The following is a 25,228-nucleotide window of genomic DNA, read 5'->3' on the forward strand; positions in this document are numbered from 1 at the left end:
GTCCCACTTTTCAATGCCAACCCCTGGAGGTCGGTGAATCAACGGCGCGCTTCTTCAGTGAGACGCGCCTTCATCGTCGAAGTCTGCAAAATTATCTCTTGATCCATCCATTCATCATTTTACCACCCCAATTACCAAAAACTATTCCATCTTGCTCACTTCCAACAATCAGCTATGGGTGGCCGGACAAGCGCCCCTGCGACCAGGAAACGGACGAGGCAACAGAACGAAGAGGACCCTTCATCAACAGCAAAGAAACGCCGAACAAAGGCATCGGAAGAGTCGTCTGCTGATGAGCCTAATGACGATCAAAAGGATAATAAACCAGCATCAACCGCCAACGGGACTTTAAGGCGTGGCCGCAGTCTGAGAAACACACACGCCAAGGACTCGCCGGTCGACGCACCTCCAGAGCAGCCAAAACAGCCAAAACAACCAAAGCAGGCCGCCCGGCAGACCAAGGGCAAGTCTCAACCAAAGAAAGCGCAGCCTTCAAAAAGCAGCCAAAAAAGCAGCGTTTACGATGTTCCGGACTCGGGTGAGGATGAACTCATCACCACTACCGTGGCATCGTCCCCGAAGGCAACCGTCGCAGCAACCGCTCCGGCCGCGAAGAGAGAGGAGCCCGAGAAGAAGAAACGCGGCCGGCCCAGTAAGCGGGATCGTGAAGCCAAGGCCAAGGAGCAGAGTGAGGGACCTTCTGTTGTAGCAGTTCCGGCCAGCACAAAGCCAGCTCCACGATCACGTCGGCCAGCGGGTCGTGAGAGCCCATCTCTTGATTCACGCCAAGAAGGAGAACAGGACCCCGATGGCGATGGGGAGAAGTCTCGACCAAAAGCCACGGCAAAGGGGAAGCTGAGAGAAGATCCTGTGGTACCGAAAGGTATCTTGACGCCTCGGGGGCGCAAGAGCGGCGTTCGTCGGCTACACAAAAGCGTGGCCTTTGACAGCGGCCCCAGTGAAGACGTTCTGGATAGCTTAGCTGCTGCATCGCCGTCAAAGTCTGCCAGGAAACGCCGCGAGGCGGCAGAAGCCGTGGACGAAATGCAGGTCGGCAGCCAGCAGGACGGAGAGGAGGCGCCTTCAGGAGACGAATCGGAGGAAGAGGACGACGAAGTCTGCGCTATCTGCTCCAAGCCGGACTCAAAAGCGCCCAACGAGATCGTATTCTGCGACAACTGCGACATGCCCGTACATCAACAGTGCTATGGGCTTGCCGAAGTTCCCGAGGGTGACTGGATCTGCCGCAACTGCTCGCAGGAGGACGCGACCTCGGCTAACCTGGGTGGGGTTAACCATGGAATGTCATCTGTGGTTGCACGGGAGGAACAGCGTCCGGACATTCCGAACTTCGACCAACACCTCCGCTCGGCACAGCGGGTGCTGTTGGACCGCTGTGTCGGCAAGCGCCGGATCAAGCTCCGCGGACAGGGTGAAGCTTATGAGAAGGCCTATCAGCTTGTGGAACAGACTGTTGTAGCAGGCGAGGGCAACTCCATGATGGTGATCGGGGCGAGGGGGTGTGGCAAGACTACCGTAAGTTGTGCGGTTTACTTTCGTGAGAGTTATTAAGCTAATCACGGGCACAGCTGGTTGAATCCATCATCACCGATCTGTCGAGACAGCATGAAAATCAATTTCACGTTGTCCGGCTTAGTGGATTTATCCATACCGATGACAAGCTGGCTCTGAGGGAAATATGGCGGCAGCTTGGCAAGGAGATGGAGGTTGAGGACGAGCTCGTGAACAAGGTAATTCGCCTGGCGTTAAAACCTAGACCATTTTGCTAATCCAAATAGACCACCAACTATGCGGACACCATGGCTTCTCTTCTCGCGCTTTTGTCGCACCCGTCTGAGATAGCAGAAACGCAGGACGGCATGACGTCCAGGTCCATCGTTTTCGTCATTGACGAGTTCGACCTCTTCGCGACACACGCGCGGCAAACCCTTCTCTATAACCTCTTCGATATTGCGCAGGCCCGCAAGGCGCCGATCGCTGTGCTAGGGCTGACAACGAGGATTGATGTGGTTGAAAGCCTCGAAAAGCGAGTGAAGAGCCGGTTCAGTCACCGATATGTCTATCTTTCACTGCCAAAAAGCCTCCCCGTGTACTGGGATATCTGCAAGCAGGGACTCAGCATTGACGACGAGGACATGGCCCGAGAGGGCATTGATCCGAAATTGAAGGGTCACGACGCCTTTTGGGTTTGGTGGAATGGGAAAATTGATGTAAGCTGGCCCTCGACTCAGCGTCTCGCTCTCATCTCGGTTTGCTGACCCATCGCAGTCCGTCTACAAAACGCAGGGGTTCACAGATCATTTGGAATCACACTTTTTCGGCACGAAATCGGTGTCTGCGTTTCTGACGACATGCATCCTCCCGCTCGCAGCGCTCTCTCCCGCAGCGCCATCGTTACGTGTACCTGCAGCCGGAGGACTTGTTCCCTCCCTAGAGCCGCCGGACTCCAAGCTGCATCTCCTCGGATCCCTCTCCGACCTGGATCTGTCGATGCTCATTTCGGCGGCGCGGTTAGATATTGTGGCGCACACCGACACGGTCAACTTCGCCATGGCCTACGACGAGTACACGTCGCTCATGAGCAGGCAGCGAGTTCAGACGGCGAGTTCGGGCATGCTAGCCCTCGGAGGCGGAGCAAGGGTGTGGGGCCGCGGCACCGCAGGAATCGCGTGGGAGCGCCTCGTCGCACTCGGCCTGCTCGTTCCGGCGGCGGCGGGGGGCAGAGGAACAGCCGGTCTCGGTGGGCTGGACGCCAAGATGTGGAAGGTTGATGTTGCGCTCGAAGAGATTCCGCCGGCGGTGAAACTGAATGCGGTTTTGTCGCGGTGGTGCAGGGAGATTTGATCGGCCCGGTCGGGCATGGATGGCCCAGCGACCGAATCCAACTTGCCCGGGGCAACAAACGAACGAACCAACAGGATACGGCCAGCTGGCGGTAGGATGCGAGTCCTCGTCCTTTCTCCCTGTCCTTTTATGGTTCCCAATTTTGCGGCGCGGCTGCCTGCGCTTATGAAGTGGAACGACCAGGCGATCTTTCGAAGCTTCGGCGTGAGTGGGTGAGTGGGCATGCGGTCATCTTGACTGGCCCCCAATCACACGTCTCTTTGCCCCGGATTCCGACGCATTCGGGTTGGTCGGTGGTGCTTGATGCGCGACGCGGGAGACGGGAGACCGGGATCCGGTGGTCAGGGGTGCTATTTTCGGTTGCACCGCCCACCTTGACCGCCCTCCTTGACGCCATTTCCACGTGCTCGGGTCACATCGCGGCAGCCCGACGGAAGAACAATGCAGGAAGTGCGCCACACCTAACAATAACCGGGGTGCAGCATCCCGGGCGCATGCGGTCGAGCCGCTGGACATTGCTGTGTTCCTGGGACCGCGCAAAACAATGGGATTGTTGTGTATACATACAGCCTTGGCCTCGGACGAAGGGTTGCGCTTGTTTTTTTCTAGACTGGTTTTGGTCGTGCTGTGTTTGTTTGTGTTGTGATTATTACCCTCTCACTTCTGCCTTCTCAGAAGGCTCGTCTGGCCTCACATAATCCCAATTCTTCACTTACACAGACCCAGCCATGTCGAAGCGAACTGTATTCACCACCGTGACGCCCCTTCCGGCGGTCGTCACCCGCCAAGTCGTCCTCGACTTTCTCCATGACTACGAGGAGATGATCGACTTGAACCCCTTAGTCAAAGAGCGCCACCCTATTCCACCTCCGTCACACGCCCCAGCAGACGAACTCCACTGCCAGTGGTACTCTCTGACCGACAAGATCTCATACTTCCCCGGGGTGAGCGGCGACGTCACTTACACATGCGCCTTCAATGATCTACCAACCGGTCTCCAGACACACTGCTACGCACCGGCAGGGCTGAGTATGTTCCATCCCTCCATCGATCCTCCCTAGCTCGGAGAGCGGCAATTAATAGTTTCCAGCAATCCGTGATAAATGGACGGTCGGCGGTTCTCTCCCAGGGGAACCCCCGCAACCTCTCGAGCTAGGTCTTAAGGCGCCTTCGACGGGACTATATCTCCGTGAAGATGTCGATATGCGCTGCAATGTAATCATGACGAGCTTTGTGAAGAAGACGCTCAAGAAGGCACACTCCGCTCTGGTCGACCGTTTGAGGATCAAAGCCGAGATTGCGAGCACCTCCAGCAGGCGCAGGAGCAGTAGGGACAGCAGAAGCGCCGTGGTTTCTCCCGAGCCGAGCATGATGTCGACCATGGGAAGCACCGCGCCAAGTAGCATCAGCAGCATCAGCAGCCAATACCCCCATGTAGCCGACTGCGTACCGACCAGCCGCCCCTCCTCCGCCGCATCTTCTGTGTCCTGCTATAGCGTGCAGAGCAGTCCAATGTGGTCACCACCAGCAAGCACCCTCGGAACAAGCCCCGCGCTGTCCGCCTCGAGCCCACCACCAACTCACGGCGGCAACCCCCAACAGCCAGGCGAACTACCAGGCGAACTTCCCGCAAGCGAACTTTGCGCAGAGCAATCCAAGCAGCAACCCGCGGCACTAGCACCACCATCACGGCCGCCACCGCCGCCACCGGCACCCACATCCATCCCCGAGTTCACCTTCGAACCGATATCCATCACCCTCTCCGAACCGCCCACCCACTCCGACCCCGACACCCCCTTCCTGCGCAACGCCAAACCCGCCACCCCCTCGCGCACCATCGACCCCGACACCCCCTTCCTCCGCAACGCCAAACCCGCCACCCCCTCGCGCACCATCGACCCCGACACCCCCTTCCTGCGCAACGCCAAACCCGCCACCCCCGCGCGCACCACCACCCTCGAGCCAGAAACCCCCTTCCTGCGCAACACCAAACCCAACTGGCCGCTCGCCCCGCCCAACGACGACGACGGCAGCAACAACTGGCCGCTGAAACCCGCGGCGGCCCCGTGCCAGCAACAACAACAACCACAGGAACAATCCCGTCCCCGCCCCCGCCCCCGGCCCCAGACGCACCTCTTCATCCAGCCGTACCGCCCGCCCCAGCCGCCGGCGGGGTCGGCCGCGCACTCGCCCGCTTCTAGCATCGGCGCTGAGTCGGGGCTGTCGGGGGATGCGCTGTGGCAGGCTCTGGGCGGCGGACGGGTCGGTGTGGCGAAGGGTGCTGGTGCTGGTGCTGGTGCGGATGCGGGTTCGGGTGGGGGTGGGGTGGGGGCTGGAGTCGGAGTCGGGGTTGGAGTTGGGGCTGGGGTTGGAGTTGGAGTTGGAGTTGGGGTGGGGGTCGGGGTTGGACTTGGGGTCGGTAATGGCGGTAACCACCACTACTACCATCGGCCGCAGTACCAGCATGCTCGTGCGCGGAGCTATGGGCAGCCGCCGGCGTGTGCGACTGGGTATGGCGCTGCGTATGGAGTTGGGAATGGGTATGGGTCTGGGCCTGTGTACGGGCATGGCAACGGGCGTGTGTATAGCTCGGGGCATCCGGATTATCCGCAGTTGAGTCCGTATGATGGGGAGAGTGCGGCGAGCCCTGTAGCTGCGGATGGGGGGGTGAGGCGCGTGAGCATGCCGCCGCCGCCCAAAAGGGTGCCGGTGCCGGGGACGGCGGGCCAGAAGGCCACGCTGAATGGGCCGTTTGTTGCGAACTTGGATTGAGAGATGGCTAGCTGTCTTAGATGTTTTATGACGGGTGTTGAGTGATGGAGTATTTTGTTTCTGGATGGAAATTTTGTTTTAGTAGAGCAGAACGGCGTTCGATACCCGGGTTATATAACTAAAAGTTGTGGTGTTTCAAGGCATCGTTTGGCAGTTTCATTGTTCATTGAGTGACGGGAGTTGGTCGATGTGAAGAACGTTGCAGTATGCATCGACACGACATATCCCAAGTGACTCCATCGGTTAATTAGTCCTCGAGCGTGAGATGTGTATCCCTTTTTATCAGCTCACAGTAAGAAGTCCCGAATTCCACTTCGACGCGCGGTATCACCCCAGTATAACACCCGACCAACACACCAAAACCAAAACAACCTTAAAACAACGACAAACAACAAAGAAAGTACCAAAACAAGCCCAACCCAGAAACACACACACACACACACACACCCTCACAACAAAACCGCAACAACAACCCCAACACCCCCCAAACACCCAGCAGCAGCCGCAGCCGCCGCAGCCGCCGCATACCCCCCCACCGCACCCGAGACAAACACAAACGGAGTCGGCTTCACACCGCCAGTCGGCACCACGCCCGTCGGCACCACGCCCGTCCCCGTCCCTGTCGGCAGCACGCGCACCCCGGGCCCGGGCCCAGGGGCTACCGCTAGCGGCGGGTGCGGAGGTGGGGGTGGGGGTGGCTGTTTTTGGGGTTGAGTTGTTAGTTAGTGTATGTATGGATGGATATACTTGTATGTATTAGGGTGGTGGCAGGGGGGTGTTGCTTATTAGGGGGCGCTTGGTGGTGCTAACTCGTGCTAGTGCGAGTGCTGGTGCTGGTGCTGGTGCTGGTGGGTGTTGGGGGGGGGGGGGGGGGGGGGGGGGGGTTGATGCGCGGAGAGGTGTGGGATGGATGGAGTGGGGGTGGGAGATGGGGGAGAGGGTGGGTTTAGTGAATGATTGGGAGAGGATTGCCAGTATACTACTAGTATGAGGGAGGTAGATCGGTATGGGACGTGACTAGGGGGGCGAGGTGAACTCACGCTAGGATTATTCACGGCGTTCACGCTGTCGCAACCTGCGTAGTCGGCGTGGGCTGGTTTGTCCTGCTATGGCAATCAGCCTATCTATTCTAGAGATTCATGGCACGGCACAGGGTCAAACGTACGTCAGATACGCCGAGGTTGGGGTTCACGCTAGTGGTGTTGGCGCGGCCGAGATGGCGATAGAGGTGAGGCTGTTGGTGGTCATGCTGGTTTGTGAATGCCGTAGCCGTCACGGAGGCCGCGAGGAGGAGGAGGGCGTTGGTGACGAGCTGCATTGTCAAGAAAACTATACCGTGATGCAGCTGCTGTTTGTGTGTTTGCCGTGTGATGCTGTTGTGGCAGGGCCGTGGAGAAGCAGGCCAGGTTTGAAGGGACGAGAACACACAATACACTGATGGCTTCAGGCGAGGCAGAAAACAGATGGAGGAAATGTTGGAGTGAAAAAGGCCAAGAGGACTCGTCCAAGTTCCCGGATGGCAGCCCAGGGGCGCTCCCATTTTATGCCCATATTCATCAACCACTCTCAGGTATTCTCATAAGCTGTAAACAAGATTCCCATGCCCATCCAATCCTGAAACGCTGCCGGAATGCCATGTGCGAGCGGCCCCCTTACCCAAACAACCCACAGCATCCAAGAATGCTTGGTTGGGTGGACGGCAGACCGCATTCCAACCATCGCACCGATAACGAGGCCCCGTCTCACTCTTCCAAGGCACGTCGAGTCATCACATTCCCCATACGTCACGGCCTGTTGTTGACGCCCGCCAACTAAATCCAATTCGGGTGGTATTGTGTGTCTTCGTCATTCGTGTGGATGCGGATCTCATGGGATCATCATAAGCCAACATCAACCACGCGCGCGCTCATTTTGATTCACCCTCGTTCGACCTTCCCGTACAACACGCCGGCAGCCAACGCCCCATCCATGCTTTTGAAGCAGCTCCAAACCTGTTTGGGCCTTCCGTCCCCGTTTCCCTTCCCGCCTCGCAGAAACGCCTCTCCTCCCCCCAATGGCGTGAAGGGCCTCCCGGCCCACCAGCATGACAAAGAGTTGGGAAAAATGTTTACCAGGTGTATGCCAAATGATCTGCTCTCCCATCTATGCCGTCACCAACCCCCCCGCCGTAAACGCCGGTATATCAACGAACACGTAACAAAAGATAGCAAAAGAAAACGGAAAATTAACTAAAAAAGGGGATATAACGCAGGGAGGCAAGCAGCAAGCGCTTCCTCATGCAAGCAAGCACGAGAGGCAACAAAGAAAATAAAACGCGGCGGCAACCTTCTCAAAATCAAGGCGGAAAGCGCCCGTCAAGACGCGGCGCGGCGCCTCGACTGCTGCTGGGCAGCACGCACTTCCTGGTAGGATCGCAGCCGTCTGAGCGAGGGCATGCGGGCCAGTCAATTCCGGTTCGACCTGCTCTGGCTGCGCTCGGGGACGCGGGGCTGGGAGTGGCTGCCGGGGATGGCGTCGAAGTCGTAGTTCTTGAGCGTCTGTTCGTACTTGGGGCTGCGCAGGAACTTGGGGACCGAATCCTGTCTTGCGCGTTAGCCGTTTGGTTCCTTCTTTCTCCGACAAATCCGCGAGCCGGTACTTACGCTAGCCATCAGCTTGAAGACGGCGTTCTGGGCGTCCTCGAACAGAGCGGTGACCTCGTGGAGGGTGTCGATCATGGCGACGTCCTGCCCCACCGCCTTCGTCATGCGGGTCGCGAGGTTGTTTCGCAGCTGATGGTCGATGTTCAACTCGCAGGGCGAGCCGGGGGCCAGGAAGGCGTTGTAGATGCCGTACGCCTGGGCCATGATCTCCTTGATCCCGTCCAGCGACGCGGCGTTGTTGGGGCTCTTTTGCGCGACGCGGATGGCTTGCCTGCACTGCCGGACGAAGTCGTCGACGTCCAGATAGAAGGACAGGTTCTCCTCGCAGTGGGTCTCGCGGAGGTTCTCGCGGAACAGCAGCCGCAGGGCGGGGTCGTTGAGGATCTTGTCGAGGCGCTGCGTGTTGGAGTCGCGGGCGATCCCGCCGGACCGCGTAGCCGATTGCCCCTCGCTCTCGGATGCTCGCCCTCTCGCGGCGGCGCCGTTGGCGAGATCCTTGCCCTTGGCCGTGACCTGGTAGATGGCGTGTTTGGTCGGCTGAAAAAGGCTGTGGGCCGGGTGCTGGAGCACGTAAGACCGATCTTGCTGCACGGCTTCCATGAGATCATATTCCACGAAGAGCGCGGCGATCTCGAAGGTTTCCCTCTTGTCGACAGTCGTCGAGCAATCCAGCAACCAATCAGATGCGGCCTTCCCGGTGAAGGTATCCTTGAACGTCTTGCCGCCTACTTTGCGATCCGCGGCCATCTTAACGCCGGTGAGACCGTCCTTGTAGTCGTTCAACGAGTCCGAGTCGGCCGAGCTCACGGTCGACTTGATGTTGAAGCCATTGGCTCCGATAAACCTCCGGAAGATGACCTCAACCGTGCCGCGATCCGTAAGCAGCTTATCCGACTGCCCATCGCGCTCGAGGCTGACCAGCTGCGGTAGAGATGCGCCAATAAGCTCCGCGACCTGCTTCTGTTGGATGCCATTCCGAGAGCAAAAGCGGTCCAGGATGGAGATGCCCTTGGGGGTCAACTGCCAGACCACGCCCTTCATCGTGTACACGGACTGGTACCTCCCGTCTGCTGATTCGATGAATCTCGCCTCCAGAAACCGCTGGCAGATGGAGCGGGCCATATCCTTCGCCATCGAGAAGGTCGTGGTCGTGGTGGTGGTCACGATCCTCGATGGATCTTTCGGATCTGGCATCCGATTGGACTGGGAGAACTTGAGGGAGCCGAGGTTGTTGATGGCATCTTCGGAGAGGAACGTGTGTTCCACCTTGGTCAATCTCACCCGATGTGCCGAGAGCGGCAGAAGGCTGACTATTAATGTAGAAAAGAGGTCTTTGAAATCCTGGTCGCGGGTTCCCGGTCAGCCGCCAAGTTGCCCGCGACGACAAAACCAACCGCGGCACGTGGGGGGGAGGGTGCGCGGCGGCGGGCCGCTCGGTCTTCTTGAACACTTACTTTGGTGTAAGGACGGTCATCGTCCGTCATGCGGAGTAACCGCGACGATGTTTGGTGCATCTTGTTGTCGAATCGGGGGAGGTGGGTCGGCTCGGGGAGCGAGGGATCCGTCTCGCTATAAGGCTGAGAAGGGGGGTCACCGAGGACGAGAGTCGGGCTGCTCGGCCGCTTGCCGTCAACGGATATCAACCCCACCGGGATGGCGTAGTTGGACGTTGGGCGAGCGCTGCGAGGTCCCCTCTCCGGGCTGGACTGGCCACTGCCAAACGAGTCGGGACCAGTCGAGAGGCGGCTGAGCGATTGGCGGGGTCGAACCCGAGGCTCGGTGATACCAGCGATGGTCCGGTCGAAAAAGGCGAGAAACCCGTTCGATCGTTGCGAACTGATGGACTGATGGCTCGAGTGATGCGGCCGATTTGTGGTGGTGGAGCCGGTGACGGAGGAGGAGGGTTCGGGTCGAGAAGCAGCCGAAGAAGACGGGCTCGACGGAGATCGGTGGTGGGAGGTTTCGATGCGCTCGCGAACGGGGACCGGGCTCGCTGGGGATTCAGGCAATGGCGATGAGCGAGACGATTTAGACGTCGCGGCCATCTAACACCGACACAAAAAAATATGGGGAGTTGGCGGAATATTATGTGAGCGAGGGGGGGGGGGGTGGTTGTGCGGTGGGCAGCGCCGGGACTGGGCAGGTTTCGGTTCAAATAAAAGAGGGACGCCCGGCAGAGGGCGAGCAAAAAACGTGGAGCGGGCCCGGATGGCTGCGAGGGGGAGACAATGAACTGCACGCCAGGGAAGGACCAGGGGTCCCGCTGCGTGGTGTGTGGGAGCCAGGGGTCCCTGGATGGTACAGGTACAGGTACCTCAGCACTTCTGAATGGGTCAGTGGCAGGCTGTGGATCGTGGTGGGGACTGCCCACTGCCGCTTGCCGTCTGGCGATGCTCAAGTTTGCGCGCCTTCTCAAGCCATTCGGTTCGGTTGAAAACTGACAAAAAGCAAAAGTCGGTTTTTGTCAAGATTGAATATGACAGTACCAGGGCTTCGGGTTTTTTGGAATTATCTGAGCGGCAGTGTCTCGGATCTCAGAACCAAACCCAAAACAACGAACCTGGAAGAAGTGATGAAGAAAGTGACAACCACACCACCTCCCGAGTTCTGGAACCAAGCGAGCCCAGGCTCCCCCGCCCCTCCATTCTCAGACCGCCGCACATGGAACCCCTCCGCATGCCCGTGGAGCGGACGATGGTCCTACCAAGCCGCAAAGCTCATTCTTCCGCCTCCCGTCCCGTGGACCCTTTCGGAGTGTGAAAATCAAATGTGAGAAAATACAAAACGGCCCCATCATCAGGGTCCCCTTTCCGACAAGAAAACAGGGATAGAGCGGTTCGCAGTCCACACGTGGGCGGTCAACAATTTCATCATGCCAGCATCCTCGACGAGGCGCGAGATTCTTCACTCCTCGCGATTGCTTCCGGGATGGCAGGCTTAGCCGGAGTTAACAGCAAAGCAGTTAAACCCACGGCTGTCTTGCCTATCGGCGATAATCAATAGGCAACACATGGCGGCTGGCGTTCCGCGCAGTCAGCACTTGCAAGCCCTGCGCAAGGCATTCCGCTTGCCCCTGGACAGACAAAAGCAAGGGGGGATGAGTTAGGGCTGGCTGTCAGCGCCATGCAAAGGTAATATAAAACGGCGCGGCAGCTCGACAGGCATGGGGGGACAAAGCAGCGAGCTGCAGCTTTGCGAGACACTCGTCAATTTTTTTTTCTTACCACAGCACGCACCCGCGCGAGCGACCAAGCAGCCGCCCGATGCGGTGAGGTGGTAACTCGCGGCACCTCAGAGTTCCATTGCCGCCCGGAACAACCGACGATGGGCGGTGGGCTGCGAAACCCGTGGTGCATCAAGCCGGCGTCGCAATGAGCTCCCGAAAGCGGTTCGACTCAAGTGGGCGAAAAAAGAAAGGCGGTCAAGGCGGTGCCATGTGGTGGAGCGGCCCATGGCACTGATTGGCGAGGAAGAGCTTGCGAGAACGGTTTGGCGGGCGTGATGGCAGTTGTTCGCGACGCGCACTCGCGCTGCAGCCAAACAGCAGTCTCGCACATCAAGATCTGCGCGTGGCTCCAGGGATCTCTCCCACGAGGGCCCCGTCGGCTGTGAGCGGGGGCCCCTGCAGCCACGCTGTCTCGTCCACGACCTGCAGCCTGTGAGGGGCTCGCGTTTCTGTCTGAAAAATGGAGTGGGTCCTTGGCGTCCCAATCTTCAAAAAATCCTCTCGTCATGCTTTCGGCAGGCGAGACCCACAGGCGCAAAATCATGGCTCATGGCGCTGCTGATTCTGGAGCCTGCTTGACTCTTATGAGGCGGGGTTCCTGGTCCGCCGCCATGTTTTGCCCACCGCCTCCTCCTCACCGCCTGCCGCGCCAGAACTCCGAATGACGAAACGCAATCCGCCAACCAGTGTTGACTAACTAATCGATACGAAGAGGGCCCTCTGAATTTGAGATATGAAACAGCAAGCGAAGGCGAGGAGCAGGGTGAGCCGCCGGTCTTAGGGGCGACAGAATATTTATGCCTCTCTGCATGCGGGCAACCGTACCTGCACAGAGTCCGATGGTCGGATCTGGCTGCCATGATATCTTTCCCGCTTGGTGGTGGGGATGGATCCGCTGGTCAAGTCTGTGGGGTCGTTATCACGAAAGCGGACAAAGTGATTTGTCTTGTGGGCCTGCACACCGAAACATGGAGCGGGGCGGTTCCGTCGTCACACCGTGACAAAAAAAAGCCAGCGTGTGATCGAGACGATGTCGAAACTCGAAACTCGAATTTCTCAACAGCGGGTTGCGGGCAGTGGGAACGGAGGTTGGCCGCAAATTCGGGATCTCAAATTGAAGAAACGCATTGAAACCCGATCCCAAACGAGCCTACGCTGATTAGTGCGCATACCACAATAATGATAAATGGTTGGGTAAAGTAGGAACACCGGCACCTCTCGCCCTCATTCACAGGCCAATGAGAGACTATCTGTTATAGTATATTTTGCTCAGATCCGGGTTACTGGACGTTTGACGTTTTGCTGCCGTCTGCAGCAAGTCACTGTGTCGGTGTGGGGGTTGGAGTTTGGGGGGCAGCTGGACATCGGATCCGACGACTTCGTCCGGAAAAGAGAATCAAAAGATCGCAGCGCGCATGTGCCCAAAACAGAAGTGCCGGGCTGGCAAAAGCCGAAGACCGGGTGCGGTGCGGAGCCCAGCCGTCATGTTCGAGAAATTATAGGTTAACGTTACTGGCGAACGCTGTGTGACAGGGGCATCGGTGCAAGAACTGTGGATCTGGCCAGACACAACACCACATAGTTAAAACACGAAAACGCAGGTTTTATGATAACGACGCTCGATAATGAAGGAGGAGTGAGGGGAAACGATGGCTCTCTTTTCACGATGGAGTACCACATTGCGGTGACAATTGCTGCTGCATGCGACATGCACGTCACGACCGTTTCATCGAGAGAACTGCAGGATCGACCGATTACCCTGTGCAGGCAGGTTACGGAAGCAACACCATCGTTATTCACAAGCGTTACTCATCAGCACCTTTCGTCATCCCGAAAGCAGCAGGCAGCTCCCCCACCTCCCCCCCAAACCCTGATGCTGGGCACTTTACCGCCAGTTCTAGGCTCCTCCCTGACAAACAAAAAGGCCCAGCCGTGCCTCCCACGCCTGCCGCCCACGGCTTCCAGAGCAGAGGGCGATCTTCCCCCGTTCCGACGCAGCGCGCGCCCACAGATCCCATCACAGCTCAGACATAACGGCGATCGGGGTGAGGCTGAGGAGCTTTGGGCCGTGCAGGGCGCGGGAACCAGATAACCGGACCAAACCCACCGGGGGGGGGGGTCGCCGGAGAGAGAGAAAGCAAGAGAAAGCGTCGGGTCTTGCCGCTGCCCTACGCTCGGAGTCGCACGCGTGCTTCCGCGCCGCCCGGCGCCGGCATTAGCCGGACCGGTGAAGACCCTCCGGAGGCGGGCCGGAGGATATCGTCCCTGGGCGTTTGCTGGGCGTGCCTCGTGGGCAGCAAGGGAAGGGAAAATAAAAAGGTGTGAGATGATGCAACGGGTCGAAGGGGAGGGGCCGAGGCGATCTTCAACACTTTTTTATTTTTTGGCGCTACTGCCCGAAAGGTAAAGAGTGTTTCGGCTGCTTTGGGAAGTCGTATTGTACCGGTACATGCATGCATCCCCCCTTGGAAGGCGGGATTGCCGCCACGTGAGCCAGCTTGCATCCTCTGACGGAAAAAGAGCGAAAGGGCGGGAAAAAAGCTTGGGTGTGGGGTGGGGAAGGCCACGTGGTAAACGCCTGCCGCGTGTCGCACGAAAGCCCCCTCGGAAAGGAAGGACCGGGGAGGAGGCGCGCACAAATTGTGAGAGGAGGGTGTTTGGGCTTTCGTTCCTGCTTTGCATAAATGAGCCCGATATGGGATGAAACGGCGCCTTCTTGGTCCCGGTAACCATGGTGCCATCACGACTTGCTGGCCGAACGGCCAAAACAACGTGGGCTTCTTTTATCATGCACCAATTGTTTCGAGGTGAGCGATCCTTTGCACAGAGAGCATAAGAACTGCGTATATATTCGATTTGTGGTCAGATTATTCTTTTATTTGACCAGTACGTACAAATATAACAATACATGATCTCGCCCAGTGCTTCCGAGATGCAGTTCCACGCGGGGATGCTTGAAAGGGCCAGACACATGGCCAAGTGCGCCAACCAGCCGTGCCAGCCACTCAAGTTTCCCGGAGACGATGCGGTTCATCCGAAATGGAAAGTTGCGCAGCTCGGACCCAAAGTGGTGGAACACCAAGCCGAAACGCCGCCATCAGCCGCTCAACAGTTCGTCACTATCTCGGACACAACGGCGGAGCACCTCACCCCACCAAACGCGCAATGTCACAAACAGACCTGGTTTTATCCCGTCTGTCATCTGCCATCCGTCATCTGTCATCTCGGTTTTAGTTTAGCCAGGGATTTGTTCAACATCTCAAAAGCGACGAGTCCATTGCGACCAGCATCATCCTGGTGACTTGGCCACGAGACGGCCCAGACGGCCCACCGCCGGTCCTTCTTCCTTTCTTCTCCCGTGATACCCCCAAGCGGCCGATCGTGCTTTCAGGCTGGAGTCCAAAATTAAGGTGAGCGACGTGGATAACCGGCGAACCCTTCTAGAAGGCTCGGCTGTTTCATGGTGGGTGATCTCATTTGAGGGCATAACCTGGTAAAGACAACGGGATGGAGATGATATTCTTCACTGAACATCAGAAGCTCCACTGGTGCCGGCGAACGCCGTCTCTTCGTGGGTCGCCAAAGCCCGGGTGTTTTGTTGAGGCTCATCGAGTTCAGGGGCAAGCTCTGGTTTTCATCGAGGCCTCTTCTTTCGTTCCGTCCTTGGCCGCGAGTCACAGCCGGCATGTTAAGGGAGTGAAAAGTCTCGGACTCGAGCTGTGGGAGAGTTCCAAATCGAATTTATTCTATCCTCTCGCATGCCTGTCTATAATGCCCTAAGAAAACCCAACTGCACCGCTCTTATATTCCATTTTTTGTTGTATGTATCCCCAAAGTGGCCGTGTCGGCCCATCGCAGTTCTGTGTGTAATCTGCCCTCTTCGGGGACGCCCCTCTAGGGCGATTCGGCCAGTCTGAAGAGGAGAGAAGGAGAAGCAGAGCCAAGCACAGGCGGCCGGCTGGTGCCCTCCCTCGCCTCCCCATCTAGTCCTTCTTCCCGCCGCACCCAAAACAGAGAAGCTTCTTCGGGTCATGTTCCTCATCCCACCACTCGGCCAGACGCTTGAGGGCGAACTCGTCGTGTCTCTTCTGCGAGGTGAAGTCCTCATCCTCCTCGTCACAAAACCCGGGACTGCCGAGGGACAGAGGCTGAGTGCCGAACGGCCCGCACGAATCGAAGTCGATGAGCACGGGCGTGCATGCGCCGACGCCGTTGCTCGGCTCCCGGACCATGATGTTGAGGGGGCTAATGTCGTTGTGGGCGAGGCCGAGCGAGTGCAGGAACTTGACGGCCGACTCGACTCCCGCGAGGAAGGCGGCCTTGTCGATCTGGTTGAACCTGTGCGGGTCGTCGTAGGCGTAAACGCTTAACGGCTGCCCGAGTTTCTCCGTCGCAATGGACGTGATGCGCCCGCGGTGGACCGTACACCCGTAATACTCAACTATGTACGGATGGGGTGTCTTGGAAAGCTTCTCCATGACGAGGACCTCGGCAAGCAGCTGGTCTTTGGCGCCGCACGTGCTCCCCTTTTCGGCGTTTTCGTACCGCCTTAGACCCGAGCGTTTAATGTGAACGGTGTCGGCATCCAGGCTCTTCGGCGCGATAGTGATTTGTGTATCGGTCGGGACCTCGGGGAAGATGGCGTCGTCGCTGATACGCTCGAGCCCGGCAACGAACTCGTCGAAGGTAATGTCAAACCTACGCTTGTCCGAATATCCATAATAGGTTTCGTTTTCTGGCGTGAAATGATACCATTGGGTATGCTGAACGCCTGTGACTGTGTCCATGCACATCCAGATCGTCAGGTCCGCTTCGTTCCTGATCTCCGGGCGCTTCCCGACGGTTATGTCCGCCTCTTCAGTGGTCTTTAGGCGCTTCGAGACCTTTAAGTCGGCCTCGTCCGCGGTATTTGGGCGCTTTTCAACAACCATGGTGCGGTTCTATAACTTCAGGGTAGTGAGGGAGTAAGATGGGATGATGACAGACGAGATATGGGGAAGGTGGTTAGTAGGTTTGGCCAGGGGTTTACAAGAGGTAGGGCATATGTACGAGGAGGGCAAGGTAAGTCATCCATACACACAAAGAACAGCGGCCTTGAAGTGTCAGGCGTGGGCATTGAAGCAAGTCCTTTGAGGCCCGAAAAAAGAAGCAAACAAAGGCTCGCGATCTTTCACCACCCTGGGCCCACCGAGACAACCGCCGCCTCTTCTTGCATCTGCTTCGTACCTGGTATCTCCCGCGGTTGGATGGGTTAAATGCGATGTAACAAGCTACTTCTTTGTTGGGTTCTTCGGAAGCAAGATCTCACTCTCGAGAAGCCACATGCCAGCAGCAAGGCTCTCAGGGGTCAATCACCGACTCATATTAGCTAGTATAGGCCGTAGCCGGTTTATTGGAACGTTCGTGGGTGTGTATGGATGTGATATATGAAGAAACCAGCCCATGCATAATGAGCGTACGTGCGGAAGATGTGACCTGTCATTTATCGCTTCCGAAGTCCTCTCTGCTGAGACGATGCCGGCTGTTTTCCTTCTCTGTTAACTCCGTCAACCAGATACGGCCACCTTTGTCTTTAAATCCGATATTGGTGGAAAGGAATCGAGACAAATCAGCAAGAAACGAGATGATTGTGAGTGGCATAAGAGGCACACTGGCTGGAGGAGATGGAACATCTGGGGTGGTTATAGGTATATACTCCGAGCCTTTAGCTGAATTAAGTGTGGATCGTAGTGTGTAACCAGTTTTTGTCCCAGAGATCAAAAACAACAATTCAGTTAAGCTTGGGAAGAGCACTGCTCGCAACTTGCTGCGAGAAGGTTACTTGGTTCGTTCGTGTAAGACGCGGGCCAACCAATGGCAGCGCCGAGGCCGGCAGTCCCCAGAGCAGCCCCTCAGCGGCGGGTACGGCCTCATCGTTTGGTTGGTTTCATCTCGTGCGGCTCGGCCACCAAGCTCCCTCATTGCTCCTCTGCTTGAAAAATAAATGGACCACTGGTGGTAGGCAACAAGGCAGTCTCGCCACCATGGCGGTTTTCGTTCTGGGTTACCAAACCCGCGAACTCGCCAAACCCTGCTGCTTTAGTTGGTAGTCACCAAACACCACCCGCACGAGTCAAGCAATCCGCATGCATCACCAAACCAACCCCATCCCTTGAAACCAAACCAAACAAAACAAAACCAACCATGCCGGAGTCACTCGACTCGGCCGACCTCTCCCACGGCCACCGCCGACCGGCCCGCCACCACCGCCGACCCCACCACAGCAGCAGCAGCAGCAGCAGCAGCAACATGAACCAACACGAGCAACAACCCCCCCGAACCTCGCGCGGGGTGCCCCGGGACTCGCGCGATCGGGACCGCGATCGGGATCGCCACCACCGGCCGCGTCCGCGACCCCGGGCCCGGTCCCCCTCGCCCGCCGCCTCCACCTCGGCCACATCCACCTGCTCCTGCTCGACAGCGACAACAACAACAACAACCACCACGAGCGGCCCCACAACCAACAGCAGAACCACCCATAGTAGTAGCCACAACAACCGCAAAGCCCTCATCCCCTACCCCCACGCCCCGCAGCAGCAGCGCCGCCACCGCCATGGCTCTTTCTCAGATGACGATGATGATGACAGCGCTCCCGAGGAGTACACGGTCTACCCGGACGGGCGGATCCGCGAGCACCGGCGGCCGCGGCGCAGTGGGGGGAAAGAAAAGGGTTATCGGGATGGTGGCGGGTATCGGGATGGTTATGATGACGAGTATGAGTATGGGGGTAGTGGGGGGAGGAGGTTGCGGCGGACGCGGTCGCGGTCGCGGGAGGAGGCGAAGGGGTTTTTGATTGCGGCGGTGGTGCTTGTGGCGGGGATTGTGTTGTGTTCTGATTGAGGAGCGGGGGGTGGGGATACGGATCGAGGTGGTTTGGGTTTGGGGTTGGGAGAGGGGCGGAGTTTGGGGTGGTGGTCTTTCTTTCGTCGTGGGGTTGATGATTGGCATGGCGTTGGCGTTGGCGGGTGCGGATTGCGCTTCCGATGGGTTTGGTGGGATAGAGGTAGAATGTGCGCGCGACGCGACACTCATCTCAGCAATGAGCTATTCCTAGTCATGACTTGAATGGCGTTGTCCGGTTGGGGAGTACACACAGTATTCAATGCCAACGACCGAGACTCGACACCCGCGCCGGCCAGACGGCAGGGACAGATTTCACAGGAAACACGGTTCCGGATATCAAGTTGCTCATCTCCGCCAGGCCCAACTCCAGAATCCCCCTATATGTAAACCCTTCGAAAACGCCGCCTGAACGCCCAGCTAATGCCCTTGTAGAAGTAGATAATACAATCTAAGTTTTCACCGGCCTCCACACCCCTCCCGCGGAGACTCCCCCCTCAGATAGAACTAGGCGCCGCATCCTTCCGCCACCCCTTAGCGCGCATGTTCGCCTCGATGCCCTTCCAAATGGCCTCCACAACCTCACGGTCCCGCCAGCGGCTGGTCTCGGCGCCGGGCTGGCCCGGGTCGCGCCACTTCTCAACCGAGCACGAGAGGACCTTGTGGCCAAAGACACGCACAGTCTCGGGCGGCTCGTCGCCGCGCCAGCCCAGGTAGACGCCGAGCACGTGCTTGAACAGCTCCGTCGGGTTGCTCCAGCGGTAGTTCTTAAACTGCCAGGCCTGGCCCGTCGTGAACACGGCCACCACGCGGTTCCAGTACTCGGGCTTGAACTGCTCCGGGCCCTCCACCAGGATGAAGCGCATCGGCCGCGTCGCGTCGATGTCCTTGATGAGCCGCGAGATGTGCAGCATCGTCGACGTCGAGTTGCTGTCCGGCGGCGTGTAGCGCCCGCCCTCGAGGAACGATTTGGCGTTGGACATGCGCAGGAGCGCCGACGCCGACGGCGAGAGGAGGATGATGGGGTCGGGCCGCCGCGTCGGTTTTTGGTTGAGCGCGAGCGACGGGTTGGCGCCGACACCGGTTGCTGCGGGGGTCCCGCCTGGTTTGCGCGTCATGAAGGGTGCGGCCAGTTTGCGCACATGGGAGAAATCCTGTGGTGTCGATTGGTTAGGATCGCACGAGCACATTTGAGGAATCGGACTGTAGTCACTCACGGTTGGCTTGATACCCCTGAGGATGGTATTCCGGTCGCCCATGCGCCGCTCCCCGTCGTAGATTTGCGCCAGACGCGGATCCATCGTGCCTCGACCTGCGCGACCCGATGTGGCCGGAGCAGCCTTCAACGCCGCGCCCGTCGCCGCAGCGCCGGCCCCTGTTGCGGCATCCTTGTCCCCGGGCAGAGGCTTGATAAACTCGCTCTCCTCTTGCGCGCCTTCCAAGAACGTAAACAACACAAGACGCTCGACAAACGCAAACATGTGCACGGCTGCGGAGCCAGCCATCTCCTCGTTCAGCTTGGTCGCCACGGCATTGTATTCCGGAATGGCATAGTCGGTGTTCAGCCAGGCGAAGTAGATGGAGCGCACGTCGACGGCCTTGCCCTCGGTTGATGTGAATCGCGTCGGCGCGTCGATGGGCACGGCGACCCGGACCGGGTCGGTGAATACGAGGTGGGTTGCCTTGGAGAGCGGTACTTCTTCTGACGAGTCGGCGGATGCGGTTGGCGTGATCTTGCTACCCGAAGCAATTGATTGCCGCAACAGCAGCAGCGGATCTTCGATTGGCGCCATCTCGTTGCTTTGTCGAGTTTCCAAACCTCGTGGGCTTTCGAATTGGGGTTAGGTTCGATGGCCAAGGAATGGCGGAGGTGTGGCTGGCGATGCTGCTTGGAAGAAGTCGCGTTTGTTGCGAGACGAGGCTGCGAGCGCAGAGGTCAGGGATCAGAAAAATCCCCACTCTTTTACTCGAAAGGCTGAAAAAGGGTGAGCTCGGACCATCCTACCCGCACAACCCTTGCACGCTGGGACAGTCAGGGGATGACAATAAGGGATGTTCCAATTTCGAGCTCTTGCCATTCTATACAATATGGTCACGGTATTCTCAGATATTCTCCTACTATGGACGTGTGAGTGGGAAAGAAACTTTCATTCCTGCCCCATATTGTCCCGCTTCCCCCATACTCTACCGGAGTCATTGCAAACAGATCCGGTTGCTTCATCAAGCCGAGGAACTTGAGGATAACTAGATCGCCAAGTCGTGCTCGAAAGGTGTCATGATCGCATATAAAAATCATCATCAAGGCCACATAAAATGGCCAAATGGTATCCTCCAGCCCAGCTCGTAGTTACGGGGTGGGCCGTCTTGGCCAGCGGGACGAACAATGTCCCGCCATGCCGAACGTTTTGAGACAGCGAATCCATCCGATGTCGTCCGGTTGGAATCAGCCCATGTCCTCTGATATGGCCGCACTATGTAGGCCGGCGCCGAATAATTTTCGGTGGTAGCACGCGAGGCCTCGCATGGTAGGGGTGTTGGGACCGGCTGATGGGTGCTCAGGAGCTGCTGGTGAAACCAGGCGGGGCTTCATTTGGTCGCAAATCACGAAGCAGGTAGTACACCCAATACGTAATCTCATGAGTCAATGAGCATCGTGTCATCGCCATCAAATGCTGGCCCAGCTTGCTCAACTGCGACACCTCGCCCTCGCCCAGCGAGCAACTCCCTCCTGATTTCGGGGGCAATCTTGTCATGACCATGGCTCAAAAGAAGGTCCAAGAGGGCCTCGCGTTGGTCTTCGGTGACTAAATGCAGGATCCTGTGAGCACTGTGGGCATATTTAAAGGCTCCAAGGGAAAGACACTCACTATCATTGCGATATCGTTGCGCAAACACGAGCATGCACTGGTGGAAAATGACAGGCAGCGACCTGGGCCCATCTCCATCTCTAGCCGCCGCAGCGTACCGGAGGAAGTGGAAGACGAGGGAGTCCACGCATTGCCATGCTATCGCGATGAGTTAGTAAAGATTACAAGAAGGCCGGGAAAACGGCTGCTGATAACTTACGCAAGGCATATTTCTTTTCTAGAAGAACCTTGAGCATGAAGTTGGTCGCGCTGACACACTCGGATTGCTGAGAGGCTTGCTCTGCGGCGATGTCGCACAGTGTCTTGATGGCCGCTGCCGAGTGGAGGACTGGAATCGACACGCGAGCCAACACAGCAGAGATGATCTGTGCCTCGCGTAATGTGCAGGTGCCTTTCCAACAGTTAGCATAAGCAAGTTCCCATCCGCGGGAAGACCGGACAGCTTACCAGATGCGGCCAACGGAAACAGGAAACCTAGATCGATGAGTTAGCCTTGAGGATACTCTAGGGTGGATGGGCTTGAGCAAACCCTTGAAGAAGCCCGCAGGCTTGTAGAGGCCCCGCTTGAGGCAGTTGAAGAGATGAACGTTGAGCTTCTTGTTCTCGTAAATGTCCTCGCGGACGCGCTCCAAGACGACCATCTCCATAAACCGTTGAACGACCAGCGGTTTCGCTGATACGAAGATCCTCGTCGCGGCAAAGCACGCATTCGGGGTCCTAAAATCTCAAATCAGCTCATCTTTCTAAGGGGTTCCATGCTCGAAATGTACCTACCATTTCTCTGGGCGCGTGATTTGAAGAATGTCTTCCCAGTGGGGAATTTGTGGCAGGATCTTGAACGGTTTCGGCAAGGGCCCGGACTTGTAACGAGCGAGAATGAGCCCGATCCTAGCGACTCGTTAGCACTCTCATTCTCATCCATCGCCTACCCCAACCCGACCAAACGTACTTGGTAAAGACCTCGACAACCTTGGGCGGCATCTCGTAGTCCTCCTCAATCGGGTGGAAGTCCTGCTGCTGCCCGCCCTGCATCGCTTCCTTCTCGGCAATCTTGGCCAGGATCAAATCCGCCAGGTTCGTCCCCGCCCCCTGCTCTTCCGCTCCGTCGCCTGGCGTCCGGTCCCAGCCGTGTGTGAGAAGAGGGTCGTCGTTCATTGTTGGCGTGATGAACCGATTGAACGTGTCGAGATCGGCTGCATCGACCTCGACTTCCTCGACAATTTCCTCCTCATCACCCCACGCCTCTTCGTTGGCGTATCCCTCCTCCTCCTGGTCGCTGCCGCCCTCCAACCGGGAGGGGTCAAAGTCGAAACCTGATGGCGCGGATGCATCCTGGTTGTTGGCGTTGGATTCAAGATCCTCCTCGTCGATGAGGTCGCGGCTCAAAGCCAAGATCTTGCGGGAAGATTTGGCGTCGACAAAGGCCTGCTCCTCGGCCTGTTTCCTGTCGGCCCTCTTCGAAGGTCTCCCCTCTCGGTTCTTGAGGACTCCCGTCGCGAGTAGGTCATTCTCGAGGGGGTTATGCCGTCTCTTGCTGGACAGCGACGCTGTTGTTGATTTGGGCATTTTGTGAGATGTGCAATATGGCGTCTGGCGATGCGAGTTTCGTTGTGGAATTGGCGCCTGGCGATGCGAGTAAGTTCGCTGTGGAATGGCTTACGAGCGAGCACAGCAGGCCGCTCAGACTTGAACTTTGGCTGGGTAATTTTTCGTGCACCTTCGCAAAAAGATACCACTGTGGAGCGCCCGTTGGGTTGTGCTGCTACAGTGATTGGTCAAAATTGCTCGAGGTGCGGAAATACAATACACCGGCAAGCTTTTCGCTCGGTGAAAAACTTTATCGATAACGCCGGAGCCCCGCGGTGCCCCGCGTCATACCTCTGGAATTATTGAAATTTGCGGGCTGGCTGCAGCGAGAAGCGAGAGCGGAAGCATGAAAGCATCGTGACTGGACCTCAAAACAAATTACTGTATTCATTTACCAAAATCAACCATGCCGACAGAACTCGAAGAGGTAACATCACGCCTTGAATTAAATATGTAATTTAACGGTAGCTGACACGACGGGCGCAGCTCGTGGGGTTTATTGCCCACCCAAACCCTCAAATCCGCAAATTGGCCACTGAGAATCTCGTGCCATATTCCGCGGAACAACCTTCGATTTTCAAGACCGAGGAGCTCCTCCCCGTGAAGCATCTCAAGTTTTTGATCCGGGATCATCCAGTGAGAACTCATCGTTGCCTCGTAAATACGCCCCTGCTAAAGCAGCCGTGCAGGAAATTGCAGAGCATGCTCTCACTATCTTGATCAATTTGACGGCAGACCGAAGTGTTCTAGAATATGTAGCCACCGACGATAAATTTCTCGGTATCCTCCTCGGAAATTTGGTTGTATGTATTTTGGCCATACCGCGGCCAGAATCCACCCGATACTTTTCTGAACAGCGCTGACCGAAGGAACTTCGCCGTTGGCAGGACCCGGCAGAACCTAATGCCAATCTGCTCGCCATGCTGCTCGCCAACATGGTTAAGTGGGATGATCTGAAGAGCCTCGCGACTCGCAAGCAAGACCCTCCCAGCGCTCTGCAATCCAATGAGCTCGTGCTTAATCAGCTTCTTGATCTCTTCGTCAAGGGGGCTGACGGCACGTACAACAAAAAGGCCGATTTCGACTACCTCGCCTACGTCATCGCCGATCTCTCCAAGCACCCCGAGATACGGCAGTTCTTTGTCACTAAACAAGAGTACGACGGCGTCGTCCCCATCAACAAGATCAAGGTCTTTACGGAGCACAAGTCGGATATTCGGAGGAAAGGTGTGGCAAGCACCATCAAGAACGCGGCGTTCGATGTGCCGGCACACCCTGCGTTCCTCGACGAGGACCAAATTGACATCCTCCCTTATCTCTTGCTGCCTATCATGGGAGGCGAGGAATATGATGATGAAGAGACGATGGGGATGCTGCCGGATCTGCAGTTACTACCACCCGATAAGCAGCGAGATTCAGACCCCAAAATTGTTCAGGCCCACGTCGAAACACTGACCCTTCTGACAACTACGAGAGAAGGAAGGGAGCTAATGCGGAGGGTCAACGTGTACCCGATCATCCGGGAGACACATCTCAAGGTCAACGACGAGGATGTCCGCGAGGCATGTGAGCGGTTGGTCCAGGTACTAATGAGGGACGAGGCTGAGCCGGGGGCAGAAGAGGAAGCCGAAGACGACGGCGAGGACGACAGGATAGTTGAAGTTTAAGACTGTTCAAATGCAGACGGGAGTCGATTCGAATCACAGATGCCACCAAGACACCAAGCAAAACGCCACCTCATACCCCTGCTACCCAGCCCGGACGGTTAGGGCAAGGGGTCGCGTGCTCTCATTCCTGCGCTGGCAGCCAAGAGTCCAAGACTTACCCAAGACCGCCACAGCGGAACGCTACGTGAGCCAAGCAAAAACAAGCATTGGGACGAGCAGCAAGAAAGCTTAGCACGGCAGTGCATCGCCGTTTTCAATATCTCGGCGAGGTGACGTTCAACAACGGGAGAGCGCCCACGGGGATATCTACGAGACATTCCAGCGCGAAGGATTGAGAGCAAATCATCGATACACCGCGCTTAACCTCATTCCCAAAAGCAGCAGGACATTGAAACTCGAGCGAGCCAACCGCAGTTGTGTCCGGTGCGGTGAGCTGTCGTCATGGTATCGAGTGATCACCCCTCAGACGGCTCGTGCCTGGGTTGCAATCTTCGATTGGCCGGCGCCCCACGGCCTCGGTGAGCAGACTGCGGCGGTGGCCGATCGATGAGTTATTTGTCTTGCAAATTGATACGCGAGGTCCGGGAGACGGCGTATTTGAACGCATTCTAACATCATCAAGTATAATGTCGGGAGCTTTGTCTTCGGATTCGGCAAGATGCGCAGCGCCAAGCAGACTGAGCAAAGCTCATGCTCCTGTGAGTCCAGAAGAGCTTCCAACCG

General features: G+C 57.4%; 9 protein-coding genes across 9 annotated transcripts; 4 read left to right on the forward strand and 5 right to left on the reverse strand.

Annotated features, from left to right (window-relative positions):
* Window positions 1–74: 74 nt before the first annotated feature.
* On the forward strand, window positions 75–2,865 carry B0H64DRAFT_433894 (origin recognition complex subunit 4 C-terminus-domain-containing protein; the record flags this gene model as incomplete). The annotated part of the gene is made up of 4 exons (XM_062806070.1): window positions 75–1,536; window positions 1,590–1,751; window positions 1,800–2,231; window positions 2,290–2,865. Exons 1-4 carry the CDS (start codon window positions 175–177, stop codon window positions 2,863–2,865), a joined length of 2,532 nt encoding a protein of 843 aa, XP_062658323.1. The 5' UTR covers window positions 75–174.
* A 728-nt stretch (window positions 2,866–3,593) lies between these two features.
* B0H64DRAFT_443847 (uncharacterized protein) lies at window positions 3,594–5,637 on the forward strand (the record flags this gene model as incomplete). Its single annotated transcript, XM_062806738.1, has 3 exons — window positions 3,594–3,894; window positions 3,956–5,190; window positions 5,323–5,637. 3 exons carry the CDS (start codon window positions 3,594–3,596, stop codon window positions 5,635–5,637), a joined length of 1,851 nt encoding a protein of 616 aa, XP_062658324.1.
* Window positions 5,638–5,863: 226 nt separating this feature from the next.
* On the reverse strand, window positions 5,864–6,955 carry B0H64DRAFT_476205 (uncharacterized protein; the record flags this gene model as incomplete). The annotated part of the gene is made up of 3 exons (XM_062808137.1): window positions 5,864–6,335; window positions 6,678–6,743; window positions 6,803–6,955. 3 exons carry the CDS (start codon window positions 6,953–6,955, stop codon window positions 6,087–6,089), a joined length of 468 nt encoding a protein of 155 aa, XP_062658325.1. The 3' UTR covers window positions 5,864–6,086.
* A 975-nt stretch (window positions 6,956–7,930) lies between these two features.
* On the reverse strand, window positions 7,931–10,465 carry B0H64DRAFT_195734 (regulator of G protein signaling domain-containing protein). Its single transcript, XM_062799162.1, has 3 exons — window positions 9,734–10,465; window positions 8,280–9,620; window positions 7,931–8,216 (listed from the first exon to the last, which is right to left on the reverse strand). The coding sequence occupies exons 1-3, from the start codon at window positions 10,322–10,324 to the stop codon at window positions 8,082–8,084; spliced, it is 2,067 nt and encodes a 688-aa protein (XP_062658326.1). The 5' UTR covers window positions 10,325–10,465; the 3' UTR covers window positions 7,931–8,081.
* A 4,781-nt stretch (window positions 10,466–15,246) lies between these two features.
* B0H64DRAFT_195771 (kinase-like domain-containing protein) lies at window positions 15,247–16,518 on the reverse strand. The gene has a single exon (XM_062799164.1). The coding sequence runs from the start codon at window positions 16,434–16,436 to the stop codon at window positions 15,489–15,491; it is 948 nt and encodes a 315-aa protein (XP_062658327.1). The 5' UTR covers window positions 16,437–16,518; the 3' UTR covers window positions 15,247–15,488.
* A 1,178-nt stretch (window positions 16,519–17,696) lies between these two features.
* On the forward strand, window positions 17,697–18,413 carry B0H64DRAFT_401638 (uncharacterized protein). The gene has a single exon (XM_062804174.1). It carries the CDS (start codon window positions 17,794–17,796, stop codon window positions 18,382–18,384), a length of 591 nt encoding a protein of 196 aa, XP_062658328.1. The 5' UTR covers window positions 17,697–17,793; the 3' UTR covers window positions 18,385–18,413.
* A 15-nt stretch (window positions 18,414–18,428) lies between these two features.
* Window positions 18,429–20,408, reverse strand: B0H64DRAFT_476209 (RNA pol II accessory factor, Cdc73 family-domain-containing protein). The gene is made up of 2 exons (XM_062808138.1): window positions 19,602–20,408; window positions 18,429–19,538 (listed from the first exon to the last, which is right to left on the reverse strand). The coding sequence occupies exons 1-2, from the start codon at window positions 20,175–20,177 to the stop codon at window positions 18,882–18,884; spliced, it is 1,233 nt and encodes a 410-aa protein (XP_062658329.1). The 5' UTR covers window positions 20,178–20,408; the 3' UTR covers window positions 18,429–18,881.
* Window positions 20,409–20,850: 442 nt separating this feature from the next.
* On the reverse strand, window positions 20,851–23,015 carry B0H64DRAFT_195782 (Bystin-domain-containing protein). The gene is made up of 7 exons (XM_062799166.1): window positions 22,201–23,015; window positions 22,026–22,139; window positions 21,781–21,968; window positions 21,699–21,725; window positions 21,451–21,642; window positions 21,252–21,389; window positions 20,851–21,188 (listed from the first exon to the last, which is right to left on the reverse strand). The coding sequence occupies exons 1-7, from the start codon at window positions 22,815–22,817 to the stop codon at window positions 21,019–21,021; spliced, it is 1,446 nt and encodes a 481-aa protein (XP_062658330.1). The 5' UTR covers window positions 22,818–23,015; the 3' UTR covers window positions 20,851–21,018.
* A 124-nt stretch (window positions 23,016–23,139) lies between these two features.
* On the forward strand, window positions 23,140–24,736 carry B0H64DRAFT_195822 (uncharacterized protein). Its single transcript, XM_062799168.1, has 4 exons — window positions 23,140–23,265; window positions 23,325–23,474; window positions 23,528–23,641; window positions 23,726–24,736. The coding sequence occupies exons 1-4, from the start codon at window positions 23,245–23,247 to the stop codon at window positions 24,503–24,505; spliced, it is 1,065 nt and encodes a 354-aa protein (XP_062658331.1). The 5' UTR covers window positions 23,140–23,244; the 3' UTR covers window positions 24,506–24,736.
* Window positions 24,737–25,228: the final 492 nt, after the last annotated feature.

This window comes from Chaetomium fimeti (genome assembly GCF_033439085.1).
Source record: "Chaetomium fimeti strain CBS 168.71 chromosome Unknown B0H64scaffold_5, whole genome shotgun sequence".
NCBI classification, from domain to species: Eukaryota; Fungi; Ascomycota; class Sordariomycetes; order Sordariales; family Chaetomiaceae; genus Chaetomium; species Chaetomium fimeti.